The 14,308-nt window shown below is 52.1% G+C and overlaps 1 protein-coding gene across 7 annotated transcripts; it reads right to left on the bottom strand.

Annotated features, from left to right (window-relative positions):
• Nucleotides 1–486: 486 nt before the first annotated feature.
• Nucleotides 487–9,831, bottom strand: RNPS1 (RNA binding protein with serine rich domain 1). 7 transcript variants are annotated; one of them, XM_019713143.3, is made up of 8 exons: nt 9,676–9,831; nt 6,568–6,755; nt 6,171–6,326; nt 5,347–5,538; nt 5,015–5,117; nt 4,613–4,766; nt 1,944–2,085; nt 487–1,380 (listed from the first exon to the last, which is right to left on the bottom strand). In XM_019713143.3, the coding sequence occupies exons 2-8, from the start codon at nt 6,636–6,638 to the stop codon at nt 1,281–1,283; spliced, it is 918 nt and encodes a 305-aa protein (XP_019568702.1). In that variant the 5' UTR covers nt 6,639–6,755; nt 9,676–9,831; the 3' UTR covers nt 487–1,280. The 7 variants fall into 7 exon arrangements, with proteins under 7 accessions (XP_019568702.1, XP_019568711.1, XP_074178933.1 ...); XM_019713152.3 differs by having other exon boundaries at nt 5,347–5,526; XM_074322832.2 differs by having other exon boundaries at nt 5,347–5,526; nt 9,580–9,725.
• Between the last annotated feature and the right edge of the window lie 4,477 nt (nt 9,832–14,308).

Here is a 14,308-nt window from a genome sequence, read left to right as displayed (position 1 = left end):
AAATGAAGGTGGCCACCCACCCAGGCAGAGGGAATGAAGGGCAGGCATGGGCAGCACAGATGGTCTTGTTCTGACCATTCAGTTTGAACACTGGGCATAGTAAGGGTCAAGCACAGTGTCAGGCGATTCAAAACGTTTGTTCTTTAAACTTAAGTGTTTCCAATTCTTCCTTGTGGCACAAACCAATTTTTGAGGAAAAATATTTTTCTTCTGTAATTAACATAGTAGCAGCAAATGAGATGTGTTTCTGATCAGGCAGAATTTGAAGCGCCTAGGAATATAAAGGTGATAAAACATGTATTTGTTACCCGCAGGAGGAACCCAACACTCGGGTACACTGACTAGTGTTTCCTCAGTTGAAAGATTTTGAGCGTGACTTTGGAAATGAAACCAAATTTCAGCTCTTAGGCAGCCATGTTTTTAATTCCCTCACGACTGAAGCAAACTTTGGGGCCAAAGGACAGGAAGGAGGCGGTGAACCCAACATTCACTCTGCATTCTAATCCTAAATTTATTCAACACAATCCTTTCACTCTACACAATCAAGTACAAACACATTGTCTAAAATGCTACAAAGTTACAAAAAAACTCAACAGAAAATTTATAGTACTGACTGTACAATAAAAGCCAAAAAAGCAATGTACATGTTGCCAAGGTAACCTGAAAGACCACCATGAGTAACAGCCATGGGGTGTGGGGTGGGGGAGGGTCTGTGGTGACCCTGTGGAACAAATTCTCAACTTGCTCACCAATTTCAGAGGAAGGAGACACGGGGCTTGGGCGCACAAGTACTTGTAAAAACAGAACCATGAGTGGTAACTAACATGGAGGGTTTGATCCTAGAGGCCAGAAGGACTCAAGCAGGGGAGCAGGGCCAGGCTGACAGGAATGGCAGCTACATGAAAGCACGCCCTTTCCTGAAGGATCGCACAGGCCACCAGACTGGCCCCAGGTCACCTGTGGAATGGAAAAATGTGTCCCCAGGCTGGGGCCACCCTGCCACCACCCTGCTCGTCCCTACTGGCCTCAGCACTGAACTGATTCAGAGACTGGAAACGTGGAGCTTTCTAGCCAGGTAAGAGGAAGGCATTTTTATAGGCACAAGCCCAAACCAACACTTCTACAGCCGAACTTGGCCTTCGGAGGAAATGTCTAAACGCTGCCTTTGAAGTCTGCCTGACTGAGGATTTCTTTCCTACTGACCCTCCTTCGGCTAGAAAAGTGACAGAACTGAGTGGGATGGGATATAAGTTACAGGGGGCAGAGCTTCGGTGGCCTGCCTATCGTGAGGAATTGGAGCTGGAGCGGCTCCTGTGTCGGCGGCGGCCAGGGGAGCGGGATCGCCGGCGCACAGGGGACCTGCGCCTCGGGGAGCGTGACCTGTGGGAAGAGGAAAAACCACATCAGACACCGAAGCCAATGCCATGGGAGCAGCTTCGCATTTCGGACTGCAGGGGGAAAGCTGTCTTCTTCTTTAACTAAAATTCATTGGGTGACAATGGTTAGTAAAATCACGTAGGTTTCAAGTGTACAATTGTGTAACCCATCATCTGTGTATCCCATTGTGTTCACTAAAGCTGTCTTCTTTTAGGAATAATTCTGTAGTTTCGCGGTTCTACAGTGAGGACAGCTCCCTTTGCATGGCACTGACACGGAGCCCCTCGGGAAGGAAATGGTACTGGTACGACCTGCAGGGCTGCACCTTCTGCCTGGCCCTCACTCCAGCAGTTGCCCTTCTCTTATCCCCAGCTGCAATGAACACGATCAATTTCGAAGGCCACCCACGCCAACACTACCTTCCCACTCCCGTCAAGGCGGTGGTGGGTGTGCACGCCTGCTCGTGGCGCTCAGTAAGGCGCCAAAATGATCATCGTCGCATTGTGTTGTAAACAAAACAAACTCAAACTGGACCCAGTTAGTCCTGACACCCCAAATCGAGTCACCTTCTCCTCATCCGTGGGGGTGACCGGCGCCACATGGGAGGCGGTGGAAGCATTCTCCTGGGAGGGCTGAATCTCCTGGGGGGCGGCCTAGGCCAGGGGGCCAGCACGGCGGTGGCAGTGATTTCCTGGCCATCAATTTGTCCTGTTGAAAAAAGAATCAAGTCAAAAAATACCTAAGAATCACCTCCCCTAGGGCCAGGCCACCATGTCAGACGTAGGCCAGATAGAAAGCAAGACAGACATGGGCTCCGGGAACAAGGACAAACTCAGCTCACCACAGAAATAACCACATAATTACTATTATTGAAAGTTTCATCAAGAAAGCTACAAGGGGGCATGGAACCTAACTGAGGATTCAACCTTGATTCATTGGGACAGTTACCCAGAGAAAATAGCATTCAAACTGACACCCAAAGAACATGCTGGAATTGCTAGGTGAGGGGAGGGGCTGTGCCCTGGCCCTGAGCTGGAATGTGGTATAAGCACTTGAGCTTCCTTCTCGAGAACAATGGGAAAGGGGGTAGGCAAGAGAAGAGGGGAGACCCGTTAGGGGGTTTCATGAGGACTGAGATGGGGTGAAACCCAAGAACTCAAAGGATAACTATAACTGAGAGGTAAAATCACCAGAACTAGATGTATTGGAGGGAGAGCGCGGGGTGGGGTGGGGGGCGGGATATATTAGCACCAGGTTTTGGATGAACTCTGCTCTCCTGAGAAGTGGGGCTCAGGAGGAAGACTTGGAAGCTGGGGGACAAAATGAAATGAGGTTCAGGAGACAGTAAGTTTGTGTTTAAGTTTAGGAACCCCAGGGAAGCACACACCAATGAGTCCAGGGACTGCTCAGGGGACCATGCACAGCCCCTGTGCGCCCCCAAAGGGTGGGAGCTCTTTTATCGTCTCAGCTCCTACCTCTAAAGCAACGTCAAAGGAATCGAGGGGATAACTCAGGCATGAAGACTTGTATTCAGAACAGACTTAAAAGGCTTAACTTAAGTAACTGCAGCCTAAGCTGGCCCTGGCTCACTGCCAAAGCCAGCCCAGGTAGGGATTTCACGGCACTGATTATAAAACAACAGACACATTCACCTTTTGCTCAGCTGGCAGTAAAGAACAAGCCCTTCCACTTTCCTTCTGGGGATTATGGTGCAATATGGGGACACACACAAAAGTCCATGAGAATCTTAAGAAAACGTGGAATGTTTATAACCACACACCGTGGAAATGTTCAAGTCTCCTGAATTTTTAGCAAATGCTCAGACTGTCAAATACACGACTGACAATCTGTAAAATGAAGGAGTGATTCACAAAGCCAAGAGCTGATGAGTGCAGTGATGGACTGCAGTTTATTCTGAATCCCCTAAAACATTGCAGAGGAATTTAAGTAGACTGAAATAGGGTTAGCTAAACACGAAGGAAAGTTTCCTAGTATCCAAACTCCACCAAAGCTCAAGGGCAATTATTCAAAAAAAACTCCAGCTATTAAGTGTATAATGGGGCCTCCGAGGACGCCAAGGTTCTAGAATGCTGAGTCACCTCCCCACTCGGCCTGGCAGCCCACAGTGCTGTGGGCAGTGCTGGCTCTCAGTCCTGCCTGGATTGTAGCAGCAGCAAACAGGGCAGAGACAAATTCTACGGTCCTTAAAATGCTGACTTGAAGACAAAATGAGCACTGACCATCTGAAACTATTCACAAGTGTCCAAATGTTGTTAAAACCATTCTGCCCAATATAAAACGGATACAAACGTCGTCATAAAACAGGAAAGATACAAGCTTTTGGAGCCGGCCCGGTGGCTCAGGCAGTTGGAGCTCCGTGCTCCTAACACCAAAGGCTGCCGGTTCGATTCCCACATGGGCCAGTGGGCTCTCAAGCACAAGGTTGCCAGTTCGACTCCTTGAGTCCCGCAAGGGATGGTGGGCTCCGCCCCCTGCAACTAAGATTGAACATGGCACCTTGAGCTGAGCTGCCGCTGAGCTCCCGGATGGCTCGGTTGGAGTGCGTCCTCTCAACCACAAGGTTGCCGGTTCGACTCCCGCAAGGGATGGTGGGCTGCGCCCCCTGCAACTAACAACGGCAACTGGACCTGGAGCTGAAATGCGCCCTCCACAACTACGATTGAAAGGACAACAACTTGACTTGGAAAAAGTCCTGGAAGTACACACTGTTCCCCAATAAAGTCCTGTTCCCCTTCCCCAATTAAAAAAAAAAAAAGATACAAACTTTTGGGAAATGGGTAAAATTTGTGAATTCAGCTAAATAATCCTAAAATGTTATTGTTGGCGAAAACAGAAAATGACTCTCGGAAGATTAAAGGAACATTCCCATATAAAAGCCAAATGCTCCATTATATTCACAATATATTCTTTGTAAAAAAAAAAAACCACCAAAAACCTTCATTTGATCCTTAGGCTTTTAACAGATTGAAAAATTCTTAAAATGCTAATATAGTCATATTTGCTGAATTTTTTTGCAAGACTAATGTTCCATAAAACGTGTTTTTGGTAAACACACACCCACTGAGTAAGAATCAAAATCCTGAAAGCGCTCCAGGGAGATTATGATGTGCAGCCAGGTTTGTTAACCGGTTCTGAGGATCCCTGCGTGTGATGGGTAGCTGCTCGTGGAGGGGACAGGGAAGGGAGTTCAGGGAGTGCTGGCAGGGCCACCCACCTCCATCCATGTGCTTCAGCGCCTTCTCAGCTTCATCTGGATTCTCGAACTCCACGTACGCATAGCCTTTCGATAGATGGGGGTGCATCCTTTCTACAGGCATGTCAATCATTTTAATCTTCCCATAGGTGGAGAATATCTCCATGATGTGATCCTAGAGGGAAAGAAGGGTCACTAACACTCAAGCACCAATCACTTGTGTAAGGATCAGAGAAAATTCACCACGTAACGACTACAACCTTGACATTTGGAGATACTTTTCAACACACATGTATTCCACTCAAAGAAATCCATCAGTGCCTTACTTGAATCCTGTGCCATCACACCAGCCCCCCGAAAGGCTACATTCTAAAAAGTGGCCAAAGAACCCCCTCCCCACTGGATAGCTTCAGGATTCCTCACCTTGGTCACATTCCTGGTCAGCCTCCCGATGTGTACTTTGGTGGGTTTCGGGGAAGGGCTCCGCCTTTTCCTTTCTTTCTCATCTCTTTTGGGTGGTTTGGATCTGATTGAAAAAACAACACCAGAAACAATCAATTTCTGTCAAGTCAAAGTTTTGTTTTTTTAGCAGGGACATTAACTGCTAGTATGACAGTTTTCTAGAAGGAAGCCAGAAAGACTCTATTCGGCTCTCCTTTCATAGTAACTGCGATAACTTTATAGCCCCCATTTGTCAACTTAAATTCAGGTAATTCCCATGTGGTGGTGAGAAATGGTGCTGGAGGGAAGCTCACTTGGAACGGGAACGCCGCCTGTTGTCATGTCTGCGCCGAGAAGGGCTCGGGGAACCGGAGGAGCTGCTGGAGCTGGAGCTGCGCGAGGTGCTGGAACTTCCCGACCGGCTGGATGCCGACGAGGAGCTGGAGCCACTGCTCGAGCCGGTGCTGGTGCTGGAGCCCGAGCTGGAGGTAGAGCTGGAGCGAGACCTGAGGTGAGATGGAGGGGGTCACGGCCAACAGCGGGCGGGGGCAGGATGTCATCACAGCAGACAAGTCTGCCCGTGCTCCCGAAGGGAACCAATGTCACCATATTTCCAGGCCGCACTGCTTTCCCCAATAGGGAAAACACGCCCCCCACCCCCAAGCCATAGCCCTAGGTAGGGACAGAAAACAGCCTTCACATTGTGCAGGGACAAGACAGGAAGAACCAGCTGCTTCCTACCGACACAAGCCTTGCCTACTGGGAAGTAAAGCAGGAGCCTGGCGAGCCAGAGCCATGCTCAGCTTGGAAGGTGACTACTGACCGACTAACTCAGACCGGTTTTTAACAGAAGGAAAAACAAGTTCTGGGCTAGGGCAGGCCAATCACAACTGACTAAAAAGTACTCGAGGAAAAAATATACCCTAAGATGTCCTATTCCTCAACATCTCAAGGAAAGAAAAACATCAAACCACCATCGTCTATATCCAATGAGAGCAAAGCTCAAACCGGTTGGCGATAATCAGATTCCTGATTAGCAATGAGTGTTTTCTTCATAAATAATTAAGCAGACAGAGCACTCTCTGTGCCCTTCGGGAGGGACAAGGGACAGGCCTCTTAACACCCCCGCCAGCCCGACCTGGTGCTGCTGCTCCCACTCGAAGCGCTGCGCCTCTTGCGAGTTTTATCCCTGCCACGGTCCTTCTCGCTCGACTCCTTGGTGGCCCCTTTATCTTTAGAGCGGTCCTTGGACTTCTCATCAGAGCGGTCCTTGCGTTTGGTAGGAGACGGAGCCCTGGATGGTGAGGAAGAGGGTGAGATCGCATGCCCCTTTGACCGAACCCAGAAACAACCGCACAACCCATACGAGGGGATCCACGGAGCTACAGAGACCCCAGGCCATCAGAGCAAAATGATCTGTGGCTTAGGACACTTTCACTATCGAATGCAAAGCATTTCCAATCTTCCCCTTTCTGAGGGTCCCTAGCCACAAGCACCCCCAAAGTAGCACTAGAAAAATCTCACGGAAGGATTACCTAGTGCTGGACTTTTTATTATTTTCTTTGACTCCTAGCAAGCTCTTCTTTTTCACTCCTGATAAATCCATTCTCCCCTTCTGAGGTGTTCAAAGCAGCAATGGTGGCCTCACTGATCTGAACTCTCACTTCTAACTTGAGTCTGAGAAACGATCCCTAATCGATTGCAATTTACGCCAAAGTGCAGCCTAATAAGATAAAAGGATTTATAGAGTGAACGAGTTGGCAAGGCAACATGTCTACTTTGCAGTCAAACGCTCAGCATAGGAGACGGCGGCAGGAAACAGCAAGCACCCAAAGCCAGGAACATGCGGGGACCTTCATTTCCTCAGGGAGGATCCCACCCCCCGCAGGACACCGAGTAGAACCATCACCTCAGCTTGTCTTTTTGTGAAGGAAAAGATGGTAACGGTTATTTTATAGGTGGCACAATACCCGTTTTTCACTCCTAAGTTTGGTGATCCCTCTATAGCCCCTTGGAAATACTATAGCACATTTGCATGCAGAACAGAGGGAAAAAACCTAAATGAGTGTGGCTTTCCTTGACAGGATTAGATCTCATATTGTTGTAAATTTCCTTGTAGAATACTTTGGATATAAGATGACAGAAGCAAAAAAACAATTCAAAAGTGACGACCAGCATCAAAACATTTATTACCCAAATGCAAACAGATAAAATGTCCCATGCGAACATTTAAAAATCAGTGAAACAAAACATTAAAAAGTAGTCATTGTAAATATTAAATTAAACTTCAGTCAAATGACATGCACATGAAAATGTTGTGGGGGAAGTATACCACACCCTGCAATTTACTTTGAAATGCAAAGAATAAGATAAAATAAGATTGATGCATGGGACTACACACAGGAGATAACAAATATGGCAGAAATGTGACCCAGAATCCAGGTGGTGGTCGTGTGAGCATTCATGGTGCAAGTCTTTCAACTTTTCAGTATGTTTACATTCTTTCAAAAATAAGTGTCAGAGGGAAAAAAGTAGACATTGGAATTGGATGAGATACCACACGTCAGGGTTTAGCAAAGTGCCGGACTGCAGGATGTGCTCAATAAAGGGTCATTAGTAAGGTTACTTAAGAACTATGAATTCGTCATGTGCCCTATATTTTCCTGGGTGCTGCCTCCATAATCCCAGTGAGGTCTGGTACACTTTGCTTAAGTTGTAAGCAAAGATTTCAGAATGTTAGTCTTACCTACTTCCCTCCCACCTTTTTCCATAGCCTCTAAGTAACCGGGACACTGCACAGAAGTTGGGATTCTGTTTCTGTGTGTGTAGGGGTGCCCAAAATGCTGAATAATATTCCAACTCAACAAAGAGTGTCTGGCTTTGGACAATCAAATTGAGTGGAAGAGAAGAGAATGCCACCCTTGCTCTTCTTTTCCAGGGCTGTAAAATCTTTAACGTGTTTTGCCTTAAAACAATAAGTTACTATACACACCAAGCTGACTACACCAGATGAGGTTAGCATCCTTGGACAATCGGTAAGTATAATTTAGTGGTTCTGAGTCTGGAGTCAGCCTGCCTGAGTCAGCTTTACTGTGTGACCTTGGATAAGCCACTTAACCTTTCTGAGCCTCTATTTCTCACCAGTATTATGGTGACAATTACAGCTCCTACATCTCATAGTTAAAGAACATTAATCAACGCATGAAAAAGACTTGGCACCTAGTTAAGGCTCTGTAAATGTTTGCTAACGTTAGAAGAAAGGGCCATTTCTCCACAATTGGAGGCTCTTTCCCACATAAACCCTTGTCTCCAAAGTCACATATCTCTAAATACTCAACAGGGGTGGCGCCCATTGGGATCCCCTGAGCAGCACCGTCCAACAGTGCAAGCTTCAAACGTGTCCTAAAATCTTCTAGTAGCCACATTACAAAAAACATCAGTTAACAGTGATGTTAATGAATTTAACACACTATACTCCAAATATTATCTTTTCAACATGTAGTTAGTATAAAAAACAAAATATTTACCCCCCCCCCAAGTCTTTTAAACACCTCAATTTGGGTTAGGTGTATTTCAAGTGCTTGATAAGCCATATGTGGCCAATGGCTACCTTCCTGAACAGCGCTGACCTAGAGCGCAGATTCCAGGCCCCACCCCGGTCCTAAAGATCTGTCCCAATGTACTTTGTGAAAACAAGCACTACCAGTTATTCTTAAACACACAAAAAAATTAAGAACCACCGAGTAAACGAATGCTTTGCTGGACGTGGCCGAATGCTAGAAAGCAAAGGTTGAAGGTTTCTGTTCACACAAGTTCAGGTAACAGCACATCCTCCGGAAAGGTGCGCGTCCAACAGCCAGAGAGAGGAGAGAACAATTAGTTAAATCTCGAGCAAATGGCGTTTCAGCTCAAAGCTTCAGAGCACCTTCCCCATTTAAAAGTATGTTTTAGGCACAATTCATGCAAAAAAAAAAAAAAAAAATCAGAGAAAAAGCCACGTCTCTTCAAAATTGATTTTCACTGTCCCGTATGTTCCCTTCTGAGCTCCATGATTTCAGGGGCTGTTATCTCCAAGGACTAGCACCGAGAACGGCATACAGGAGCCCGGTAAACGTTGGTGGAGTGAATGTTTGAATTAATAGCCCCGAAGGGAGGATCAGCCGGTCTTCCAGGTCACCCCACTAAGCAACTTCGCACCCAACGGCACGGGCCCCGCACGCGACCTAGCCAACCCCGTCCGCGTTCACTCACAACTCCCCAGTCCAGGCGCCGGGCCGCGAGCGCTTCCAGGGCAGGGCCCAGCGTTGCGGGCCTGGGTCTCCAGCCCGGCGAGAGGGCCGTGAGGGCTGAGGCCGCGCTCCCGGCAGCTCCGAGTCCCGCGGGCCTAACTCGAACCTCCGCAGAGCGGACGAAGCGAGGGCGCCCTTCCGCCCGCCGCGGCCCCGACCACTTCCGGGCCGCGGCCTCGGTACCTCCCACTCCGCCCACCCCGGGCCACACTCTTTCTTCTTGGACCCCGAGCTGCGCCACCAGGCCACTGTCCTCACCGCGGGGCCGGGGAGCGCGTCGGATCCACGATGCACCCCACCGAGCCCGGCAGGCGCCCCCCCGAAGCTCGGATGGGGTTGGATTCCCACACTTACATCTTCCCGCCGCCGAGACCTCCTCCCGCTCTTCTTGGCCGCTGAAGCCGGCGCCGCTCTGACGTCAGGAGTAGGGAGCGGGAAGACGCCGCCGCTCGGCGCGCAGCGATGACGTAGTGCGCCTTAGCCAATGGGCGGAGCGCGTGGTGTTAAGGGCCGTGGGCGTTTGTGGCGAGCGGTGTAAGGGGCTCTTACTCCGTGTCCTTCTCTGGAGGGATGCTTGGGGCTGCGCGCCTCATGGGGCCGGCAAATTAGCTGCTTGCTGGGGCCAGGAGTTCGCGCCGTGTGGGCAGCTCACGGGCCGGGACCGAGGGGGTTAACGAGGCCCGCTCCTTGCCTTGCGCGTGCGCACTGGGCTCGCGGCGGGCCTGGCCGGAGTGTGGGCGCCGAACCTCCTACCGGTTTGCTTCGCGCCCTGGGCAGCCGGTTGGTGGCAGAGGAGGGGTTCGCAGGCGCTGCGGCCTCTGGCGGCCGGCCGTGGGGACCCCTAGGGCGGAGGCGGCTCAGCGGGCCGGGCCGGTGTGGGGATGGGTTCCTGCGGTTTGTGCGGAGTGACCGTGTAAACGTGGCTTCTGCGCTGGCGGAACTTGGCGGGGTGGATAAGGCGGGGCAGAGCGGCCAGCACCCACCGGGATCAAAAGGCAGAGTAGAAGACAAGATGCATAAGGGGAAGCGTCGCCCAGAGGAAGGGCGCGCCGACAGAGGGAACAGCCGACGCAAAGACGCGGAGGCTCGTTGGAAGAAGCGGAGGGAGGCCGGGGCGGCCAGTGCGACCGCTCGCATTCCGGGTCTAGGAAGGTGGAGTTCAGCGGTGCCTGGGACGTGGATAATGTGCAAGATAAAGGCCGAGGCTTCATCCCGCGGCCGGTGGACGGTGGGCAGGGAGGCACTGTCCGAGCCTCCTGGCAAAGGCAGAAGGAGGGGTGAGAGGCCCGGGCCCAGGCAGGACGCTGTCGAGTAAAACCCAGAGCTGAGAGGGCTAGGCCTTTGGGTTTGTTCAACTCTGTGCCAACCCGCGTACCCCCTCCAGACCCCGCCCCTTTCCGTGCCTGGCAAGTGGACCTTGCTCCATGACTGTTAGTGGGAGGAAGAAGGGTGCACCCAGTCCCAGACGTTGTCAGAACTGGTAGGTGCAGCCAGGAAGAGAAGGTAATAGATCCAAGGTGCTATTTTGTGGAAGGAACCTATGCGACTTGGAGGCAGATGTCAGCAGGAAGGACATGAGTGGTGACACAGGGTGGATGGATGGTGCTGTGGACGCTCTGCAAGTCATTGCTTTCTGCTTCACTTGGTATTCTCAGCCAGTGGATGGTGACTCCTTTCTGTCCTCCAGTACCTCTGGCCTTCTCCAGGGGTGTTGTGTGCCCTTAACACCTCACCCTGGGCTGAGGGGTGTCTGAGGAGTTGGGATCAAGAGAAGCCTGGGAGGAGCAGCCTGCCCCTGAATCCCTTCCCCTGAGACACCAACATGTTTCTGGTGGTGGGTCATCAGGCAGAGTCAGTCTGGGTCAGGATTCTCCCTTTGGATTTAGATTTGATGGGGTGCGGTGGGGGGGCATTTAGAGCAAGTTAAATTCTCTTCATCACTGTCACATTTGCCAAGGCCAGGCATGGAGGGGTAAGCGGAACAGAAGCGTGGCCCTAGTCCTGCAACAGTGAAGGGGCCCAGAAGGGTCAGCATTGGGGATGGGCTTGGCCCTGGCGGTCCAGGTCTGCCGCATGTGCAGTTCTGTGAGGAGGCTGTGGCAGCATGTTGGAGCCCCACACATCCTGGGCCAACCATCAGTGCAGGCCTGAAGGGCCCCAAACCCAGAGCCTTTGCCCAGGCAGCCTAGGTGGGATGGGGGCAGGTCGGTGACTCCACTGTGGCGAGAGGGAGGTGGGGATATAACCAGTTGGGCCGAGAGCCCCCTGTGCTTTTTTTTAATGCTCTAAAATAATTTGGCATGCATGTAAATTTTAACACATTTTGTATTAAATCTAAAAGCATGATTTACTGATGAATTTAATCACATTTGTTTTTAAATATTACTGATTTTGGTTATCAAGTGTGTTATCAGCTGTTGAGCTTTAACATTTGAGCATCTTGGCGTTTGCTATTTGGGGGATCAGCAGAATGTGTTTGGGAGAAACATGAGAAAATTAAACTCTGGAGGCTCGGCCTGCCCCCCTCCCAGCCCCCAGTGCCAACCTGCTGAGGCCATGGGGGCCGAGGACCAGGAGCCGGGGACCTCGGCAGGTCTTTGGCCCAGATTTGATGGAGGGAGAGGGGCAGGAGGCTCACAGGGCATTTGGTAGCCAGCCCACAGGCTGCTGTCCTGCAGGCTCTGGTCAGTGTCCTGAGCGCCCCTCCCTGCCCTCCCAGGGTTGAGAGCCACTGATTGGCGATGGGGAGCTGCTCTCACTTTAGAACCCACATCAAGGCAGAATATTCCCTCTGCCTTCATCCTCTGTGGGCCTGATGACCTCTGCATGCCCTTGGAGGCTGGCAACCCGGGACCCTGAGAGGGTCACGGATGGCCAGGGTTGTGCTGGAGGTCATGGTGTTCCACCCAGGAGCTTTGAGCAAGCATTGCATCCCCTCATAAGCCATGTCAGGAAGGACTTCTACCAATTGTCAGCAGTCTGTGCCAAGTGCAGGTGTGGCCCAGCCAGGTAGAGGAGGGGTTTGGGTGGGGTCAGGGAGGTTGTGATGGCCTGGTGACTTTGGGGGAGACCTTAGAAGAGGAGGCAGGTCGCCAAGGCCTGGCTCCTTTCTGTGCAGGTGGGTGCCCGCAGCCCCTGAAGGAGCCCAGGAGGAGGTGCTGGCTTGTTCACCTGGACAGCCAGGCTGGGTCTGAAAGGGCCAGCCAGCCAGTGAAGGTCTCCCCGTTAGTGTTTCCAAGGTGTGGGGGCTTCAGGTCCTGAGTCCCACCCCCCCTTCTCCAGCAGGCACCCCTGGACTCTCCCAGGAGGCGCAGGCTGCCCCGTGGAGGAGCTGTAGGGCCTGGGCTGCTGAGCAATGGATTTGGGAGCCTGTGCTGTTTCGATGCTCAAAGCCCCGTGTTCATTTCTTTCCCAAGGAAGTCATAGATAGGGATACCTGGGAACAGGATGGGGCCTGGCCAGAGCTAGATGCAGAGCAGCTGAGCAGTATGCTGCCGCACTGAGTGGGTCATGCTGTGGTGTTGGCTGGGGCTAAGCTGTCATGGCCTGACCCCCAGGCTGTCCCTTATGCCATCTGCAACCAGCCAACTTGGAGCTTCTCTGACCTCGCAGGCATCTGATGCCGGCGTCGGAAAGGTGTGGGCCGGGCCCTAGGAGTGGGGCCTGAGCAGCCCCGTGTGTTGAGGAAGGAAGGCAGGGCCCCCGCTCCCTGGGCCTGACCCTACAGCTTCAGGCCCTGCTCCTGCCTGCCTGCTTGAGGCCCAGACCCCATGGGCGCAGCAGGTGGGGATGGACTCCACGCCCAGTGCTGTCCTGCCTCCTGGCTGCCTCTTCTGGGGGGCCTGGACTTCTGCCTTGTTGCCCCTTCTTGTGCAGGGTCTCCAGGGTGCCCTGCCCTCCATCAGGGAAAGGAGGGGACCTGCGGGAGCTTGTACATTCCAGGGTTTGGAGTCAGACCTAAGCCAGGGTTCAGGGAATGGAGCCTTGTGTCTGGAGGGTGGGACATCATACCCTCAGCCTGCTGGCCTCGGCTGCGGGGTGGGGTGACCAGCCTAACCCTGACTTTGGGGTTGGGGGTACCTCTCAGAACCTTACGGACCATCTCCGCAATGTGGCGGCGTTTAGTCCCTCTGGGTCCAGGTGGGGCCCAGGCTGTACACCCAGGAACGTCCCTCTATGTGCAGGCGAGGCTCCGTCCTCTAGTGCAGACGGCAGGATGTGGATGAGGCGGGCGGCACTCACCTTCACACTGACCCCTCTGTGTGGGAGTTGGGGTCCCAGAGGGCCTGGCTGACTTATGCCATGAGTGTTGTGCTGGTCCCCAGAAGTGAGCGGAACGGCAGCTGGCACAGGATGTCACTCAGATGGAGCAGCAGGAATCAGCTGCCCTGGCTCGCGTTCTAGCCCTACTAGGTCAGCCTTTTCAGAACCCTCGCCCCCTCACCCCCACGCAGCTGTGGCTGCCCTTGGACTTGCTTTCTGGCCTCCCATCCGGTGCTGGCCTTGGCTCACTCATCCATTTTCCTTGGGCTTGTATGCTGCTTTGTGAGACCGGGCTGGGAGTCCCTGGGACTCAGGTGACCTTGGCTTCCCCTGGAGTCTTGGACTAACAGTCTGGGATTGGAATTTGCTCAGCAAGAAAGTGTCCCAGCTCTCTGCACTTGGTGCAGCCGTGTGCCTGCGTTCTGGGCAGTGACATGGACGCAGGAGCATGGGACAGCCGTGGGCTATGCTCTCGTTCCTTCCCCTGCTTCCTGCTGATGACATGTGGAAGCCTCAGAAGCCCTTGGACCCTGAGAGGTGACCTTGAGGAGGGAAGCCTGCACCTGGATGGAGTAGGCAGATGGAGTCTGGCTCCCTGAAGCCTTGATGGTGAAACTGCCTAGACTGCCTTCTCTGGACTTTGTACTTGGCAGAAAAATAAACTCCTGTCTTTGCTAAACTATTGCAGTCTGGGGTTTTCTGCTGTGTGCAGCCAGCCTGTGGC

The sequence above is a fragment of the Rhinolophus sinicus genome, chromosome 10 (assembly GCF_057876585.1).
Source record: "Rhinolophus sinicus isolate RSI-liver-muscle chromosome 10, RSI-T2T, whole genome shotgun sequence".
NCBI classification, from domain to species: Eukaryota; Metazoa; Chordata; class Mammalia; order Chiroptera; family Rhinolophidae; genus Rhinolophus; species Rhinolophus sinicus.
Note: the sequence above shows the minus strand (reverse complement) of the source record. Positions and strands in the feature narration are given on the sequence as shown.